The 21,167-nt window shown below is 39.6% G+C and overlaps 1 protein-coding gene across 1 annotated transcript in view; it reads left to right on the forward strand.

The window, feature by feature from the left end:
• The window catches only part of LOC100406605 (uncharacterized), a 33,645-nt gene extending 14,387 nt beyond the window's left edge, over positions 1–19,258 (forward strand). Inside the window, 6 exon segments of the mRNA XM_078332952.1 lie at positions 5,435–5,553; positions 6,150–6,276; positions 12,897–13,023; positions 13,506–13,530; positions 13,532–13,578; positions 15,959–19,258. Of these exon segments, the coding sequence (XP_078189078.1) occupies positions 5,435–5,553; positions 6,150–6,276; positions 12,897–13,023; positions 13,506–13,530; positions 13,532–13,578; positions 15,959–17,280 (1,767 nt within the window). The 3' untranslated portion in view covers positions 17,281–19,258.
• The last annotated feature ends 1,909 nt before the right edge of the window (positions 19,259–21,167 follow it).

Raw genomic sequence — 21,167 nt, forward strand, 5'->3', positions numbered from 1 at the left:
TCCCAGCACTTTGGGAGGCTGAGGGGGACAGATCACCAGAGGTCAGGAGTTCGAGACCAGTCTCTACTAATAATATACAAATAGCCTGGCATTGTAGCACATATCTGTGGTCCCAGCTACTCAGGAGGCTGAGGCAGGAAAATCACTTGAACCCAGGAGGCAGAGGTTGCAGTGAGCCAAGATCCTGCTATTGTACTCCAGCCTGGGTGACAAGCGAAACTTTGTCTAATAATAATAATAATAGTAGCTGACACTTACTGAGCACTTACTTTGTGTCAGGCCCATCTATGAGCATATTTAATGCCCAGAATAACCCCCTAAAACAGTGCTCTTAGCATTGCCATTTCAGAGGTGAGGAAATAGAGGCACAGAGAGGTGAATGGCTCCAGTTCAGGCAGCATGCCGGGTGGGGGCGGGTGAGAGACCTGGGACTTGAGCCCAGACAGCTTAAGAGCTGTGAGAGTCTGTGCAAACAGCACCAACCAGTACTGGCTAAACACCTGCTTTTATTTTTATTTTTTTAAATACAGTCTAGCTCTGTCACCCAGGCTGGAGTGCAGTGGCTTAATCTTCGCTCATTGCAACCTCTACCTCCTGGGTTCAAATGATTCTCCTGCCTCAGCCTCCTGAGTAGCTGAGACTACAGACATGTCCCACCACGCCTGGCTAATTTTTTTGTATTTTTAGTAGAGACAGGTTTACACCATATTGGCCAGGCTGGTCTCAAACTCCTGACCTTGTGATCCACTTGCCCTGGCCTCACAAAGTGCTGGAATTACAGGTATGGGCCACCGCACCCAGTTAGCACCTGCTTTTATAATTAGAATGCAGAGGCTGTGTTCCTATGCCCTCAGGAGATCAATTTCTGAGAGTTGTGGCTAATGGGCAAGAAGGTAGGGACTTTAGAGATTTGAGATAACAATATCAAACACCAGAAAGGAAGAAAGAAGTGATCAGATTAGGGTTACTTAGGTAACAATATGAACTCCATCTAGAATGGAGAAAAGTAGCCTTCCTTTACTCATATGATATCACAAGTAATTTCTATCCAATTTGAAAGTATGCTTTGGTGTGGTTGTGACAGCTTCCTCAGGACTCAGCAGAAAGTCAAACAAATAATTGTCCTTAGAAGAGATAGAAATCTATCCATATTCTGTAGCTTTTTTTTTGAGATGAAGTTTTGCTCTTGTCACCCAGACTGGAGTGCAATGGCATGATCTTGGATCACTGCAACCTCTGCCTCCTGGGTTCAAGTGATCCTCCAGTCTCAGCCTCCCGAGTAGCTGAGAATATAAGTTACAGGCATGTGTCACTATGTCTGGTTAATTTTGTTTGATTTTTGTTGAGACAAAGTCTTTCTCTGTCATTCAGGCTGGAGTACAATGGCACAATCTTGGCCACAAACTTCTGCCCCCCAGGTTCAAGTGATTCTCCTGCCTCAGCCTCCTAAGCAGCTGAGATTACAAGTATATGCCAGTATGTTCAGCTACATTTTGTATTTTTAGTAGAAATGGGAGTCCTACCATGTTGGCCAGGCTGATCTCGAACTCCTGACCTCAGGTGATCCTTCTGCCTCAGCCTCTCCTGAAGTGCTGGGATTACACGCATGATCCAGGTTTCAGATTCACATTCCTTTAAGGCCCAAAGTAAATCACTTAAATTTTGAATTATTTCTTTTCATAGGACCTATTTGTCGGGGACAGTGAAGAGTCAGGAGGACTAATTTGTATACAGATAGTGGCCTAGAAGGGGTTATGCTCTGGCTTATTTCTGTGTCCATGAAGGTTTAGGGGACTATGATAAAGTGACTCGGAAGTCTAGGGAATTGGATGGACCAGGCTGTTGCCACAGATTTAGGTTCTAGGAACAGGGATAAGCCAAAAGTCCTCCAGGCTTTCTCACTTTCTTCTCAGAATAGGAGGACTGGATCTTAATATTAGCAGGCTAGTGCTGGTGATTGTACTTTTTCCTGTCCTAAAATTATATTACATGCTTTAACAAATGCAGCCACTTTCTATTGCTTCTAATTTGAACTTGACTTTTCATTTGTGTTAGTTTCAAACAAAGAATGTACATGAGAGTTAATTTTTTTACCTAACATAACCTCCCAGGTGAAACCAATAAGCTTTTTTTTTGGAGACAGTCTCCTTCTGTTGCCCAGGCTGGAGTGCAGTGGCAAAACCTGGCTCACTGCAACCTCCACCTCCTGAAACCAATAAGCTGTAACTAAGGTTATAAACCTAATCACCAATGTACAGGATATTTTCAAAAAGATGCAAGCAGTTTTTATAAAATATAGAATCTTCAAAGGTAGGTCAGGAAAAGGAATATCCAAGATGGTTCATGGAGGGGAAGAGAATCAACAAATGTTCATGCAGATATCAAATCAGAAAGGACTCATTTCCTAAGCCAGAAATTGAACCCTGAACCCAGGCTGCCCCTGTGAGACAGCGAAGCCCAGCTACTGAGCTACAACACTGAGCAGTCTCCACTGGAGTCTCCCAGAAGAAGCTGACAGCAGCCAATTTAGAGCTTGCAAAGGTTTCTAACTGCTCCAGATCATTTTTAGGGTTGACTATAACATAAACTTTAAAACTTCTGTATGCTGGATGGTAGAAACCAAGAGAAAAAATACTGCCATATGGCTAGAAGGTCAAACTCCCAAGAACATAACACGAGAGGGAAACTTCACCCATTTGTTTTGTTGTTGTTGTTTATTTCAGAAACTTCTTTTTTGTTTCTTTGTGGGTTTTCTTTTTTTGAGACAAAGTCTTGCTCTGTCTCCCAGGCTGGAGTGCAGATGCATGGGCTCGGCTCACTTCAACCTCTGTCTCCTGGGTTCAAGCAATTCTCCCTTTCTCAGTCTCCTGAGTAGCTGGGACTACAGGTGTCCACCCCCAAAACTGGCTAATATTTATTTGTATTTTTAGTAGAGATGAGGTTTTGCTATGTTGGCCAGGCTGGTTTTGAATTCCTGATGTCAGGTGATTTTCCCACCTCAGCTTCACAAAGTACTGGGATTACAAGCATGCACCACTGTGCTCAGCCTGTTTCAGAGACTTCTTAGCAGAAGTTTCAACATGTAGTCTCTGGGTAAGATGGTGGTCCAGATAACAGAAAATAAAGAAAAGGGAAAGAGAGAGGGAGAGAAAGAGAGGAATTGCCTGTGGCACAGCGGGAAAGATAAGGCACTCAAGAAAGCCAGAGAAAGACCCATGGATTGCACTGATTCAGAAGTTTAGGTGGCTGCTTGTTGGTTGTGAAAGAATCCTTCTTGTGGAATTCCAGTCAGCTCTCAAGTTTTCTACTCCTGGGAGGAAAAAGCTTCCCATGTTCCATTATCCTGTACTGACCTAATTCTGTCAGCCACAGCCATCAGCAAAAAGTTGAAAGCAGATCAATCCAAAGGCAGGGCTGGGCATGGTGGCTCATGCCTATAATCCCAACACTTTGGGAGACCTAGGTGGGTGGATCAGGAGTTCAGGACCAGTCTGGGCCGGGCGTGGTGGCTCAAGCCTGTAATCCCAGCACTTTGGGAGGCCAAGGCGAGTGGATCACAAGGTCAAGAGATCAAGACCATCCTGGTCAACATGGTGAAACCAAAATACAAAAAATTGTCTGGGCATGATGGTGCATGCCTGTAATCCCAGCTACTCAGGAGGCTGAGGCAGGAGAATTGCGTGAACCCAGGAGGCAGAGGTTGTGGTGAGCCAAGATCGTGCCATTGCACTCCAGCATGGGTAACGAGAGAAACTCCATCTCAAAAAAAACCAGTCTGGCCAACTTGGTAAAACTCTATTTCTACTTAAAATACAAAAATTAGCTGGGCACGGTGGCATGAACCTGCAATCCCAGCTACTTGGGAGGCTGAGGCAGGAGAATACCTTTAACCTGGGAAGCAACAGTTGCAATGAGAAAGATCTCGCCATTGCACTCTGGCCTGGACAACAAGAGCAAGGCTGTGTCTCAAAGCAAACAAACAAATACAAAGACAATAGTGGTTAACATTCCATAATGCCAAATGTAATCTTAGCTGAGAGAGACTACCTGAGAGGAGTCTCTAACCCCCTAAATCTTAGGAAAAACTAACCTTCCTAAGTTATACCTCAAACAAGTTTTGTCAAGTGTTTTTGCCTTTTATTAAAAGCAACCTTTTTTCTTATCCCCTATACCCAAGTATTCTACCACTTACATAGACAATCGGTGATTCAGTCTATTTCTTTTGGGTTGGGGGTTTCCTTAGTATCATCCCTTTGTGATTCACTGAAAAGAAGCTTCAAGAAATGGTTCCAATCCAGAACCAAAGAGTGGTTCTTGGATGTCATATAAGAAAGAATTTAGGGCCAGGAGTGGTGATTCATGCCTGTAACCCCAGTACTTTGGGAGGCAGAGGTGGGTGGAACACTTGAGGTCAGGGGTTCAAAACCAGCCTGGCCAACATGGCGACACCCCATCTCTATTAAAAATACAAAAATGAGGCAAGCATGGTGGTATGCACCTGTAATCCCAGCTACTCTGGAGGCTGAGACAGGAGAATCTATTGAACCCAGGAGGCAGAGGTTGCAGTTAGCTGAGATGGCACCATTGCATTCCAGCCTAGGTGACAGAGCAGGACTCTGTTGAAAGAAAGAAAGAGACAGAAGGGAAAGAGAGAACAAATGAATGAATTGGGACAAGTCTGCAGTGCAAAGCAAAAGCAAATTTATTAGGAAAATAAAGAAATAAAAGAATAGCTACCCCATAGGCAGAAGAGCAGTGTGAGCTGCTCAATAAAGAATGCTTACATTTATTTCTTGAGTATATGCTAAACAAGGGGTGGATTATTCATGAGTTTTACAAGAAAGGTGTGGGCAACTTCCAGAAGTGAGTATTTCTCTTTTTAGACCATGTAACTTTCTGATGTTGCCAAGGCATTCGTTAACTGTCATGGCACTGGTGGGAATGTCTTTAGCATGTTAATGCATCATAATTAGCATGTGACGATCTGTGAGGACATTTAGAGATCACCTTCATTCCCATCTTGGTTTTGGTGGATTTTTGTGGCTTCTTTACTGCAAACTCTTTCATCAGCAAAGTCTTTGTGAACTATATCTTGTGCCAATCTCCTATTTATCCTGTGACTTAGAATGCCTAACCTCATCAAAATGCACTCCGTTAGTCTAAGCCCCATTTTACCCAGTATCTATTCCAGATGCGGTTGCTCTGGTTCAAACGCATCTGATGTGGCTGCAGAGTGCTAATGTGGCTTGTCTGAACTGCAGTGTGCTAGAAAATTAAAATACAAGGTTACACTCAAAGATTTAGCTTCAAAAATTTATATGCTTTATTAACCATTACATACTAATCACATACTAAAATAACAATATTTTGGATATATTGAGCTGATTAAATTGTTACAATCAATTCCACCTGTTTCTTTCATTTTTATTTTTAGACAGAGTTTCTCTGCCAACAGACTGGAGTGCAGTGGCACATTCTCAGCTCATTGGAACCTCCACCTACCAGATTCAAGCAGTTCTCCTGCCTCAGCCTCCTGAAAAGCTGGGACTACAGGTGTGTGCCCCCACACCTGGCTAATTTTTGTAGTTTTAGTTAGAGACAGCGTTTCACTGTATTCACCAGTCTGGTCTGAACTCCTGACCTCGTGATCCACCCGCCTGGGCCTTCCAAAGTGCTGGGATTACAGGTGTGAGCCACCACACTCGACTCAGAATTACAATATGAAATGAGATTTGGGAAGAGCCGCAGAGCCAAACCAAATCACTGCAAAGGATCTGTAACAAGAAAGGTCAAAAAATCAAAAATTTTAAAATAGTTGTCATTATGTTTTTTCAATTTATGAATAACTGTATTATAAATATATATATGATGTTATACACAAGATTAAAGGCAAATATTCTCTGTGGTTGGCCTGGTTCAGATCAGGGAAGAAACCCTCTGCCTGTAAAGCCTGCAGCCTAGGCTGTTAATTTTGCTTCATTCAGGCCAGTGTCTGATCAAATTTTTTGTCACTCAGGACCTGAAGGCTGCGTCCTGAAACCTTATCCAGTCAGGGGCAGTAAATTAGAAACTGTCCAATCAGGTGTGCAGCTGGAGAGAACAGGACGCTTCCATAATGTTGCGGGTCCTTTGTGTTTCTCCATATCCAGAGTTCCAGTTCTTCTCTTCACTGCTCTGCATCCTGTTCCTACAGGCCAAGCCTCTGTGGCCCTGTGTCCTGCAGGTATTCCCAGATTTATGGCTAAAAGACCGGGACCCCTTGGAAGCCGAGAAATGGTGAGTGCTGAGTCTGTCATGGTGAGAAAGGGGTGGTGGCTCGTTGGAACTGGCTGAAAGTGGCTGTAGCAGGACCCGAACTTACTCGCAGTCAGCTCTGAAGTCTGAGGATCCAAATCCTTATTGGCCCAGCTCGGCTCTTAGTCCCCTGGAGCTGTAAGATGCTGCCTGAGCCAGCAGCCGGGACCCTGGGAGTTCTGTCTTTTTCCTCTGCTGAGGCTTTACCCTGGGCTGGAGCCCTCTATGGGTAGCTCTGTGCTCCCAGCACCTCATCTCACCCAGATTGTGCAGGGATGGGAAAGTCATGGGGGGGGATCCTGACTCAAGGTGCAGGATTCATGAGTGGAAAAAGCTGTGGTAACTGGGGTCCCTAGTTCCTTATTTTTCCTTTTAGAAATGGATCGGAGTCACTGTAAAAATATTAAAGACTTTGATTAAAGTGTGATTAAAGAATCATAGAGCACCCAGCTATGGTTTATGGGTTGTGGTCCATGGGAGAGACTTGAAGAAAAGTCTGTTGTAAGTTGCATAATGAAGCAAACCAAATTCAACAATTGAATTGGTACAGTTATGTAGTTTCCTTTTGTGTAAGCTCCAGGTAAAAATTTATTGGTTATGTAATCAGATTAATTGGCATTTTGTGGTTGACCAGGCTTGATTTATTTCTTCAACATACATAGTAATTCCAAGAAATGCTTTTTTTTTTTTTGAGGTGTAGACTTGCTCTGTTGCCCAGGCTGGAGTGGAATGAATGGCATGTTCTCGGTTCACTGCAACCTTGGTCTCCTGGATTCAAGCGTTTCTCCCAACTCAGGTTCTGAAGTAGCTGGGATTACAGGCACCTGCCACCACACTCAAACATTTTTTGTATTTTAGTAGAGACGGGGTTTTACCATGTTGGCCAGGCTCATCTCGAACTCCTGGCCTCATGTGATCCACCTGCCTCCACCTCCCAAACTGCTGGGATTACAGGTGTGAGCCACCACTCCTTGGCCCTGTTATATTGATTTCTGAATTTTATGCTAAACTTTATGAGATAGGACTGGCCACCTTCTAGAAGAAGTTTGTTCATATTACTAATTGTTTACTAAATATCCTGTAGTGGAAATAAGTAAATGATATGTGTATTGTCTGAAAGAGATACTTTTGCTTTTCTTATTGAGCTATTTAAGCACCTTAAAATTTTTTTCCCTTGTATAAACACTTCATTCCAGTAATCTTTCTGGATTAACACTTACTTTCAAAAACTCAGTGACCATCTCTGACTTGGAAATTAAAGCCTAGCCCTGTGACTCCAAGCTAAGGCTAATATTGAGCCTGCAATAGGAGGTTATTGAAGGCCTTGTCAGTTCTTTCTAGGGAGCCTCCCCTGCAGATGTCCCAGCCTGCTCACCCCAGCCATGGAAGAAGCCTTTATACTGAGATAAGCTATAGAGCCCAGGATAGCTGGGGACCCATAGGCAGATGCAGTTAGGGTTAGAATGGGTGGGAATTGTTGCTGTTTGGGGGCAGTTTCTAGGCTTTGTGAAATAAAATGAAGTCAGATTATAGGTAAGATGTTCTGAATCCCAACAACAGAAAAAAAGTACCAAGTATAAGATTTTCTAGGATATCATCATTTAGGCAGACAAGGACTTTCTTTTATAGCATATAGCAAACAAGTTTAGAAAGAAGGTGGAATAAGAACAGCATATAGAAGGGGCAAAATTAGATTCTAGATCAGAAAATAAGAAAAAAGTGAAAATTTGCAGAGTCTATGTCTATGTGATAAGAAAATACACCATCTAAATAATCATGGGAAAAGTCTTTCTACTATGCTGTTGCTGAAGAACACAAAGGATGGATTATTTCATTTTATTTTATTTTAGAGACAGAGTCTCACTCTGTTGCCCAGGCTGGAGTGCAGGGGTGCAATCTCAGCTCACTTCAACCTCTACCTCCTGGGTTTAAGCAATTGTCCTGCCCTGGCCCCCCAAGTAGCTGGGATTATGGGCACCCACCTCTGCACCTGCCTAATTTTTTGTATTTTTAGTAGAGACAGGATATTGCCATGTTGGCCAGTTTAGTCTCAAACTTCTGACCTCAGGTGGTCCACCCTTCTTGGCCTCCCAAAGTGCTGGAATTACAGGCAAGATCCACTGTGCCTAGCTGGAGAATTTTAGTAGTCACAGCTATTTACCAGAATTACTTATGCCCCATCTTTCCCAAACTTTTTTTTTTTTTTTTGGTCTTATACTTTTGTTTTTCATTTGGCTGTTTCTGGGTTGCATGTTTTATAGTAAACTGGCTAACATAAGTACAGAATTTTGCTGAATTCTATGAGTATCTCTATCAAATTATTGAACTTGAGGGAAATTATGGGAGTCCCCAATTTACAGACAATAGCTCAGAAGCATAGATGGGTCCCTGGGATTTGTGACAAGCATGTGCAGTAAGTGTAATATGGTGAGACTGAACTCTGAATATGGTCTATGCTGACTCTGGGTGGTATCAGGACAAAAATCTCACACAAGTTGGTGCTAAAAAAAAATTTCTTCTTTCCAGTCCCGGCCAACATGGTGAAACCCTGTCTCTACTAAAAATACAAAAATTAGCTGAGTGTGGTGGTGTGAGCCTGTAATCTCAGCTACTCGGGAGGCTGAGGCAGGAGAATCACTTGAACCTGGGAGGTAGATGTTGCAGTGAACTGAGATTGAGCCACTGCACTACAGCTTGGGTGACAGAGTGAGACTCTGTCTCAAAAGAAAAAAAAAGAAACAGGAAAAAAAAATGCTTGGTGTTTAACAAACTTCACAGATTGGGTGTCAGAAAAATAGATGTTACAGAGCCTGGTCTGGAGGGGCCTCTGGGTGTTTGGTAAGGGGAGGCTCAGTTCTCCTGCACACAGGCTGTCACACTGCACATTGTCCTGTGACTCTAGGTCTCCTCTCAGGGGGAAAGGGGACTAAACACTTAAGGAAAAGGAATTGTGAAAACAGACTTCCTTCTTTCATAGCAGCCACCACATGATTCTCATGCATTCACAAGCACACCCACTAGACACTGATGTGTCTACACTCCTCCCAGGACTAGGCACCACCCTCAAGAATTCCACCACAGCACATTAGCTTTTGCATTTCTTGCCAAAATTCCACCAAAGTGCCTACAGTTTCCTGGCATATCCCGAGTCCCAACAATGAATCTGCAGTAGCAACCTGTTTCCTCCACCAGTGTAGGGTTCTGTACCACGTGATCATAGGCTAATCTGCCTGCATGGACACAGGAATAAATCAGAGTACCGCCCCACACAGACCACTATCTGCAGCACAAAGCAGTCCTACCACTTACCTTGAACTCTTTCCGACTGGTAAGTTTTTGTTTGTTTGTTTGTTTGTTTGTTTGTTTTGTTTTGTTTTATCGAGACCAAGTCTTGCTCTGTCACCCAGGCTGGAGTGCAGTGGCATGATCTGGCTCACTGCAACCTCCACCTCCCAAGTTCAAGTTATCCTTCTGCCTCAGTCTCCTGAGTCACTGAAATCAGACACGAGTGCCACCATGCCTGGCTAATTTTTGTATTTTTAGTAGAGAGGCATGGGCTTTCACCATGTTGGCCAGGCTGGTCCACAAACCCTGGCCTCAAGTGATCTGCCCACCTCAGCCTCCCAAAGTGCTGGGATTACAGGTATGAGCCACCATGCTTGGCCGAATTTTTTTTCTTTACCTTTTATTTTAGATTCATGGGTACATGTGCAGGTTTGTTAGATCCGTTTTTTGTGTACAGATTATTTTATCACTCAGGTACCCAACAGATTTTTTTTTCTCATTTTCTTCATCCTCCGACCATCCACCCTCAACTGGGCCTCAGTGTCTGCTCTCTTATTGGTGTCCACGTGTTCTCATTGTTTTGCTCCCACTTATAAGTGACAACATACAGTATTTGATTTTCTGTTCCTGCACTAGTATTCTAAAAATAATCCCCCCATCTCCATCCACATTGCTGCAAATGACATGTCATTATTCTTTCTTGTAGCGGCATCGTATTTCATGGTGTACACATACCACATTTTCTTTATCCAGTCTACCATTGAAGACATACAGGTTTATTTCTTGTTTCTGCTATTAGAAAAGTGCTGTAAAACATGCGTACATATGTCTTTATGGCAGAATAACTTACATTCATTGGGTATATTCCCAGTTGTGGGATTGCTGAGTCAAATGATAATTCTGCTTTCAGGTTTTTGAAAAGTTGCCACACTGCTTTTCTCAATGGTTAAGCAAATTTATACTCTCACCAGCAGCTTATAAGCATTTCCATTTCTCCACAACCTCACAAACATCTATTTTTTCATTTTTTAGTTTGTGTTTATTTAAATTATTTCTTTTTTCTTCATTAGTCTACTGTTTTATCTATCTTACTAATGTTTTTATAGAATCAACTTTTGGGTTTGTGGAACTTTTTTTTTTTGAGATAGAGTTTCCCTCTTTTGCCCAGGTTGGAGTGGAGCTGCACAATCTCAGCTCACTGCAACCCCCACATTTCGATTTTAAGCAATTATCCTGCCTCAGCCTCCCGAGTAGCTGGGATTGCAGGTGCCTACCACCACACCTGTCCAAGTTTTGTATTTTTAGTAGAAATGGGGTTTCAACATGTTGGCAAGGCTGTTAAACTCCTGACCTTGTGATCCACCTGCCTCGGCCTCCCAAAGTGCTGGGATTACAGGCATGAGCCACTCACTGTGCCTGACCCATTTTTATAGATATTTATATCTCAGCCTTGTTCATTTCAGCTCTGATTTTGGTTATTTCTTGTATTTTTCTAGCTTTGAAGTTGGTTTGCTCTTTCAGAACTCTTTTATTGTTAACATTAAGTTTTACATTGTGATCTTTCTTTTTGATGTGGATGTTTAGTGTTACATATTTCATTCTTAAAAGTGCCCAGAGATTCTGGGCCCAGAGATTCTGGTATGTTGTATTTTGGCTCTAATTAGTTTCAAAAAAATTTTTTATTTCTGCTTCAATTTCCTTATTTACAAAATAGCCATTCAGAAGCTGATGATTCAATTTTTATGTAATTTTATCATTTTGGATATATTTCATATTGAAGTATTATTCTATACATTTCCTTTTTAAAATTAGTAATAGAGAAACAAAAGAAATGGAAATGCTGTGTGCTCTTAATCTAAATGCTAAAAATGATTCAACACTTAGTACCAATTTCCAGGATGCTATGAAAATTAAATCACATTGTGTGTTACTCCCAGCACAGTGTTCCGTGACATGCTTCTGAGCACATAGTACCTGCTCAGCAAACACTTTATTAGTACATGTGCACATGTTTCCCAAGTGCAGACTTACTCAGACATTGCTGCCTTCTGTTGTCTCTGTAAACTTAAAAAAGCCAACAAAAAATGTATTTCAGGATGTTGATTGGTTGTTGTCTTTATTTGTACCAGAAGTATTTGTATTGTGACAGTTGTGGTGGGTGTAAGGGACTCTTTTTATTTTTGAGATGGAGTCTCCCTCTGTTGTCCAGGCTGGAGTGCAGTGGCACCATCTCAACACACTTCAGCTTCTGCCTCCTGGCTTCAAGCAGTTCACCCACCTCAGCCTCCTGAGTAGCTGGGATTACAGTTGTGAGCCACTACACCTGGCCAGGGACTCTCCTGTGCCTGCTTTTTCTAACTAATGCTAATAATGTGCCTGGCAAAGCACAATCAGCTTTATCCTGGGGACTTTTTCCCAAGTGCAGACATACTCAGACATTGCTGCCTTCTGTTGTCTCTGGAAACTTAAAAGGCCAACAAAAATATATTTTAGGATGGAGATTTGTTGTCTTTATTTGTACCAGAAGTATTTGTATTGTGACATTTTCAGCAAGACAGGGGACTTATTGAAAAAGCCCATTCCTAGCCCTTTTTGGATCCTGCAGAATTACATTGTATAAAGCAGGGCCAAGATTACCAAGTGATTTATAAACTGGAGGGGTTTAAGATACAGTCAGGAGAGTTTAGTTCAACCTTTGCATCAAAGGAAGGCTGCACTGCCTGTCCTGTTTCAGTTTGGAAGGAAGAGATCAGTGTAGTTTATGCTCCCATTACTGTAAAAAAATAATTGCTGGTGTCTAATAGGAGAGGGCAGGGAAAAATAAACAGGAGTTCAAGACCAGCTTGGCCAACGTGGAGAAACCCCATTTTTACTAAAACTACAAGAATTAGCTAGGCATGGTGGCTCACACCTGTAGTCCAAGCTGCTCTGGAGGGTGAGGCAGGATAATTGCTTGAACCTGAAAGATGGAGGTTGCAGTGAGCCAAGATCATGCCACTGCACTCCAGCCTGGGTGACAGAATGAGACTCGGTCTCAAAAAAAAAAAGACATGTCCATGTTGATGTACTTAATTTTATAATTTATCATCTAAAAAAGTATTATATCTACAGTGGTATTGTGGATCTTATGCTCTCCTCTTTTCTCAGAGTTACAGAATACTTATGTACTTATAAAAATTATCTTACTGAATAATTTTAGTCACTCTTATAAGTCAGAAGCACTTGTTTTTACTCTCTTTTTTAACTTCAATCAATAAAATTTCTGCCTATGGCCACTTGGTAAGTGTTTTTGCATTCCTGAGTGTTTTTTATTTCAGGAACTGTTGGCATTCAGAGATGTAGCCATAGAATTCTCTTTGGAAGAGTGGCAATACCTGGATTGTGCTCAGCAGAATTTATATAGAGATGTGATGTTAGAGAACTACAGAAACCTGGTCTCCCTGGGTGAGGATAGCTTCCATACACAATTCCTAATGTATTTCTTTTCTTTTCTAAGGTGTTTTTCGGTAATTTATGTTTGCATGAATGAATTTTAGATCTCCTATTTTAAGAAACTCTTGGAGATTCATTGGTGTAGAACAAATTCTTCAAGATGTTTTATCTTGACCTGAACTTTTCCCTTTCCTGCACTTATGCATCCTTTGTTTTAGGATAGTGGCAATTCCAAAACTATTGTGGCATAAAATGTCATTGCCCACACCTTAGAATTCAATTGCCACCATCAGTTTTTGATTCAGTAGTACTGAATAGTGAAATTAAGGACCTACATATTTAGAAAGTTCTGTTATGAATCAATATTAACTTTCTGGAATTTTCTATTAGATCCTCTTTACTAAGTATAATACTAGGTTGATAATTTAAAAAATTACTAAGATTTATGTTACCTTTTTTTCTTAATAAAACAAGTATTGCTGTCTCTAAGCCAGACTTGATCACCTACCTGGAGCAAAACAGAGCCCTGGAATATAAAGAGAAATGAGATGGTAGCCAAACACCCAGGTAAGTGAGAGTAAAAGAAGTAGATGACACAGATGAGAGACACAAAAGTCAAGGAGGAAGACAGGCCTTAAAATGTGTTTTGGGAGCTGTGCTTCAGTGGAAAGTGTTTCTGAGAAGCCCAAGTAATTATTTTCCTTTGCTCTCATATATGGACACCTGTCTCGTGGCTTTAAATTCTCTAAGGATTCTACTTTTGCTTCAGTAATCTTCCTTCAAGTTCAGAATGTGAGCCACAGTTTTCCTTATGGCTTATAAGAGAATGCACAAACTGCTTTGCCATTGCTTTTGGGGACACACAAATATATGCACATTTTTGAAAAACTATGTTACACCATTCTTAAAATTTTTTTTGCATCATGTGTAAAATGTGTGAGAATAGTAGCTTCTGTTACATTGGTGGTTGTCCATTTTTCTGCATATGCCATTCTTTTTTCATTAACATAGCCTTGAAATATATTTTAAAGTTTTTACAAAATTTTTTTATTTTTAAATTTTTATCCATGTATTTATTTACTTGTTTAATTAAAGGTTGTGTTATCAGACTTGCTATGAAGGGATATGTAAACAGGATACCTCTCATGTCTTCATTTTAATATGTTGCATATTTTAGATATAGATTCATAAATTGAATTGCTGTATTATGCAATTTCATTTCTAATTATTTGAAGAACATTCATGATATTTCTTTTAATGGCTGCATTGTTTTTCTCATCAACAACTTACATATGTTTCAGTTTCTTTATATAATCAACATAGTTGGTGTTTTTTAAAGAAACTACAGTGGCCATTCTAATCTATGTATGGTACTTTTGTATTTTGATTTTGTTTTTCATTTTTCTGTAATTATGTAATTATGTAATTTCTGTAATTATGTATTAAGAAGCACTTTTCAAATGCTTCTTCCCATTTGTATATCTTTTTTGTTAAAATTTAGTTTAATCATTTGGTCTATTTTTCTCTTTTTTTTTTTTGAGATGGAGTTTTGCTCTTCTTGGCCAGGCTGGAGTGCAATGGTGCAGTCTCAGCTCATGGCAACCTCTGCCTCCTGGAGTCAAACTATTCTCCTGCCTCAGCCTCCTGAGTAGCTTGGATTACAGGGATGTGCCAACATACCCAGCTAATTTTGTATTTTCAGTAGAGATGGGGTTTTGCCATGTTGGCCAGACTGATCTCAAACTCCTGACCTCAGGTAATCTGAAGCCATCTCGGCTTCCCAAAGTTCTGGGATTACAGATGTGAGCCATCACGCCCAGCTCATTTGTCCATTTCTAAATCAACTAATTCAGTTTACTGTTACAACAGTATATTTTAAATTGGTTTAAAAAAGTGACTTCAGTGGCATAGAAAATTTGTCCTCATTATATTTAAATATATTTGTTTGTTTAGCTTCTTAATTTTTTTTACATTTTGTTGGTTCTTTTACCTCCACAATTTGTTTATTTTTATTGTCCCAAGCCTTTTGTTATCTTTATTTTTCTGATTTTATTTAGGTGTCTGGTTTTTTAATTTTTTTCATTGAACATAATACGGATTATCTTAAATTTTTAAAGGTAATATGTACATCTTTATTTTTATCATTGCAATTTTGTTTTTATTGAACAATGTTGTTCTAATATTTTGTATACATTGTAATCTTTGGTTGAGATTTAGACATTAACATAAAACTACTTTTCACAATCTTTGTAATGCAACTCTTTTCTGACATAGCCTAAAACAAATTGTCTTGGCTTAGACATTCTGGGAGTCTCTCAAGCATGTTCTCAGTATGTGTCTTGTGTGCAATTCTCTATTTACTTTTTTAGTTAAAAGACCTCTCCATGTTTCTTCTTTCCGGTCAGTAACTACTTTCTACACCTGTTTAATGTCCATGGTACTGCAGTCTTTCTGCTGTTGTAACATTCACTTTTGATCTCAAAAGACTTAAAGTTGTCATTTCAAAATATACCACCATTTCATTCAGCATGTTCTGTCCTGGAAGATAGAAAGGCCCCCATAAGCCAAAAGCAAAGATATAGTTGCCAGTATTTTTTTTTTTGTCTTTTGAGATAGAAGCCAGAAGTTGACAGTTTACTCCTAAAGACACTATGTTCTTCTGTTGGGGCTGAGAAAGGGCTGTGTTAGGAAATGTAGCAGACTTTTCTTTCTACATGGCTCTTGGCATTGTTCTTACCTGGTACACACACTTTATTTATAAATTTCCAACAAAGATATTTTGATCACTGTTTTTGTTACATTTATACATCTATAAAGAAATACAGCCTGTGGTATTTTAATATGCCATTTTGCTAATGTACCTGGTATAATTTTATGTATTTGATTTTTAAAGTATATTTATCTGAGTCTAGTAAGTGGAGTCAGTTGCAATTTTTATGTCTTTCAGTTATGTATACATATTTTACCCAAGACCTTCAGCCATATAAAGGCATAAAAGATTCACTCCAAAAAGTAATACCAAGAAGATACCGAAAAAGAAATACCATGAAGATATGTGGACATGAGAATTTACAATTTAAAAAATGCAATGAAAGTGTGGGTGAGTGTGAGATGCACAAAAGAAGTTATAATGAAGTTAACCAATGTTTGTCAACTACACATAACAAAATATTTCAGACTCATAAATGTGTCAAAATCTTTGGTAAATTTTCAAATTCCAATAGACATAAGACAAGACATACTGGAAGGAAACATTTCAAATCTAAAAACTATGGCCAGTCATTTTGCATGCTTTCACACCTAAATAAACATCAGATAATTCATACTAGAGAGAATGCCTACAAATGTGAGGAATGTGGCAAAGCTTTTAGCTGGTCCTCAGCCCTCACTAAACATAAAGGAATTCATACTGGAGAGAAAGACTACATATGTGAAGAATGTGGCAGAGCCTTTAACCCGTCCTCAAACCTCGCTAACCACAAGAGAGTTCATACAGGAGAGAGACGCTACACATGTGAGGAATGTGGCAAAGCCTTTAGCCAGTCCTCAAACCTCATTAACCACAAGAGAGTTCATACTGGAGAGAGACCCTACACATGTGAAGAATGTGGCAAAGCTTTTAGCTTATCCTCAAACCTCACTTACCACAAGAGAATTCACACTGGAGAGAAACCCTACACATGTGAAGAATGTGGCAGAGCCTTTAGCTGCTTTACAACCTTTACTAACCACAAGAGAATTCATACTGGAGAGAAACCGTACACATGTGAAGAATGTGGCAGAGCCTTTAGCCGCTCCACAACCTTTACTAACCACAAGAGAATTCATACTGGAGAGAGACCTTACACATGTGAAGAATGTGGCAAAGCTTTTAGCTTATCCTCAAACCTCACTTACCACAAGAGAATTCATACTGGAGAGAAACCCTACACATGTGAAGAATGTGGCAGAGCCTTTAGCCGCTCCACAACCTTTACTAACCACAAGAGAATTCATACTGGAGAGAGATCTTACACATGTGAAGAATGTGGCAAAACCTTTAACTGTTCCTCAACCCTTAAGAAATATAAGATGATTCATACTGGATGCAAAGCCTACAAATGTGAAGAATCTAGAAAAGCCTTTACCTTCTCCTCAATTCTTAATACTCATAAGAGGATTCATACTGAAAAACCCTATAAATGTGAAGAATGTCACAAAGCTTTTAAGTGGCCCGCAGATCTTGCTAACCATAAGATAACTCATACTGGAGAGAAACCCAGTGAATAATGTGGCAAAGTCCAACTCTCGGGCCTTATAATACATAAAATAATTTACACTGGAAAAAATCACTGCAAGTCTGGAGAATATGGGCAAGCCTTTAACCAGTTCCAAACCTTTATTGTGTATAAGAGAATTCAGCTTCGACAAAAATCATATAAAAAAAGGAACAAAGCCTTTAATCAGCTCTCAAACTTAAAGGAATCTAAGAGAATTTATTTTTTAAAAATTCTTTTAGATGGAGTCTCACTTTGTCACCCAGGCTGGGGTGGCACAATCTCAGCTCACTGCAACTTCTGTCTCATGGGTTAAAGCAATACTCCTGCCTCAGCCCCCTGAGTAGCTGGGATATCAGGCATGTACCACCGCACTGGCTGATTTTTGCATTTGTAGTAGCCAAATACAAAAATTGTGGGAAAGAAATATGGCAAAACATCTAACTGGTTCTCCATCTGTATTAATTAAAAAATGTTTTACTGGAGAGAAATTACATACATAAAAAATGTGATAGACCATTTAAACACACCTCAAACTTTTGTAAAAAAGAGAAATTATATTCGGAGAAACTCTAGAAATGTGTCAAATATGGCAAGGCCTTTAAATGGTAGTCAAACATTATCATAGGTAAGATAATTTACACTGAAGAAAACTCCTATGAATATGAAGAATGTTGCAAAACTTTTAATAAATTGTCACACCTTATTGCACAGGAAAGCATTTATACTAGAGAAACATTGTACAAATGAAAGAATGTGAAAAGTCATCAATATCTGCTCACATCTTAATAGCAGGAAGTTTGTGCTGAATAAAAGCACTGTAGGCCAGGCGTGGTGGCTCACACCTGTAATCCTGGCACTTTGAGAGGTCAAGACAGGTTGATCACAAGGTCAGGAGTACAAGATCAGTCTGTTCAACATGGTAAAACCCCATCTCTACTAAAAATACAAAAATAAGTGGGTTGTGGTGGCATGCACCTGTAATCCCAGTTACCAGGGAGGCTGAGGCAGGAGCATTGCTTGAATTTGGCAGGTGGAGGTTGCAGCGAGCCAAGATTGAGCCACTACATTGTAGCCTGGGTGACAGAGTAAGACTCCATCTCAGGGGAAAAAAAAACATTAGAAATATAATTACTGTAAAATGAACTTTCAGAAAATGTAGGTCTTTAATAATTGTTTACTCTGAGGACAGACATTACAAACAGAGGATTGTAGTGTCTTTATTTGTATTACAGATTTTATTGTACATATTTTACATTAAAGGAAAACCCCAAAGAAGATTCTCAAACTTTGTCAAACATCAGGGAATTTATACTTGAGAGAAAGCTGAAAAATGTAAAAATCTAACGAATGTGAACAAATTGTAATTTGTTCAAAAACTACAGTTTAGAAAACACCTATTAATATATTTCTGCAGTTGCAGTGAATGGCGAAAATATATTTAATCAAAAATAAGTCTATATATACCTTTGAGGATTCACAGCAGAAAGAATGAAGACTCGGCAACTTCAGACATTACACTAAACCAGTGTTGAGGATAAAAAGGACCCAAAGCTAACACTATATATATATATATTTTAAAGAGGCAGAATTTTTTGGAGATTTATAATATTCAAGTTATGTTTCTTTTTCTGTAAAATACAGATTTTCTAAAAAGCAAATAATATTGTAACTCAAGTTACTTAATGTTGATTCTTCCCATTGTTTATGTAAAAGTATTTGATTAATTGCATTAGAGATATGAGAGATTGTTTTCTATAGAAGACATGAACTTTTCTATAGAAGAATAAGGACATTAAGTTGTAAGATGCATAATGAAAACCTAAATGGAAGGGCTCTTTGTGGTTGACTTACAACATTGTTTTAGTGATGGATAAGGTGGGTGTTCAGAGTAGTAGTCTGAATTCTAGTGAAAGAAAAAACTTAATATTAGTAGTAAATTATTTTATCAATTGTACCTGTAGGTAATAAAATGCAATACATTTAAAGTTTTTTAAAGATTATGTGTGAATTCAATTTTTCATTAAACAAAGTTGTTTTTAATGTGTTAAAACTATTGCACTTTGAATGAACTGTTAATTTGCCATGAACTTTAATGTGTTCCATCTTACTTGAGGTTCTAAGTAAAAGATGGTAGCGATATACTGTTTGTTAATGTAGGGGAATGACATCTCTAGTAAGCTCTTTTTTTTGCCAATTTATTTATTTATTTATTTTTTTGAGACAGAGTTTCACTCTTGTTACCCAGGCTGGAGTGCAATGGCACTATCTCCGCTCACCACAACCTCCGCCTCCTGGGTTCAGGCAATTCTCCTGCCTCAGCCTCCTGAGTAGCTGGAATGACAGGCACGTGCCACCATGCCCAGCTAATTTTCTGTATTTTTAGTAGAGATGGGGTTTCACCATGTTGACCAGGATGGTCTCAATCTCTTGACCTCGTGATCCACCTGCCTCGGCCTCCCAAAGTGCTGAGATTACAGGCTTGAGCCACTGCGTCTGGCCACCAGTTTTTTGTTTGTTTTGAGATGGAGTCTTGCTCTGTTGCCCAGGCTGGAGTGCAGTGGCACGATCTTGGCTCACTGCAACGTCCACCTCCTGGGTCCAAGCGATTCTCCTACCTCAGCTTCCTAGGTAGCTGGGATTACAGGCATGTGCCATCATGCCCAGCTAAATTTTGTATTTTTAGTAGAAACAGGGTTTCACCATGCTGTCCAGGCTGATCTCAAACTCCTGACCTCAGGTGATTCACCCACCTCAGAGTCCCAAAGTGCTGGGATTACAGGAGTGAGCCACCAGGCCTGGCCTGCCAGTGTTTTTAAGTTGCAAATAATTTGAAGAATTTTGTTCCCATAGATCAAATTGTATTCTTTTTTAACTTATTTTTTTGTGGGTAAATAGTGTACATACACACTTAGGGCATATATGAGATATTTTAACAGGTATACAATATTTAATCATCACAGCTGAGTAAATTCATCATCTTGGGCATGTACTTTTATATTACAAAGAATCCCATTATATACTTTTAGTTATTTGAATATGTGCAAGTGAATTATTAGCTATGGGGTCATTTTTATGGCCATAAAAATTACATGGGTTATAATTAGTATCCATACGTTTTTGAGTCTTGATTAAACATTTTTAAACATTTGTTTTATATATTTTTTGTACATGTGGCCTCTCTGCTGACAAAAACAAGACTTTTAGTTTTGATTTACAGAGTTACATATACAAATATATTACTCTAAAGATATACCAGCTGGGCACAGTCTCATGCCTTCACTCTCAGAGGTGAAGGTGGGTGAGTAATTTGAGGTCAGAATTTCAAAACCAGACTGGTCAACATGGTGAAACCCCCTCTCTACTAAAAATACAAAAAAAAAAAAAAAAACCAAGCAGCTGGGTGTGTTGGTGCATACCCGTAGTCTAAGCTACTCAGAAGGCTGAAGCAGGAGAATTCTTTGAATCCAGGAGGTGGAGGTTGCAGTGAGCAGAGATGGTGCCACTGGACTTCAGCCTTGGTGATAGAGTGAGACACTGTCTCAGAAAAAATATATATATAATATATGACAAGTATAAGAAAGTGATGGTGTTTGTAAGTTTATATGCATTAGAAACCTGGAAACCTCAGAGATTCAGATATATATATATATATATATATATATATAAATATTATGTGCCTACCAAAAACAAAAATTAGCTGGGTATGGTAGTGCATGCTTGTAATCCCAGCTACTTGGAAGGCTGAGGCAGGAGAATCTCTTGAACGTGGGAGGCAGAGGTTGTGGAGAGCTGACCTTGCACCATTGCACTCCATCCCGGGCAACAAGAGCAAAACTCCGTCTCAAAGAAATAAAGGAAAAGGAAAAAAAAAAGCATGTAACAAAAACAAAAAAAATT

The sequence above is a fragment of the Callithrix jacchus genome, chromosome 7, assembly GCF_049354715.1.
Source record: "Callithrix jacchus isolate 240 chromosome 7, calJac240_pri, whole genome shotgun sequence".
In the NCBI taxonomy this organism is placed as follows: Eukaryota; Metazoa; Chordata; class Mammalia; order Primates; family Cebidae; genus Callithrix; species Callithrix jacchus.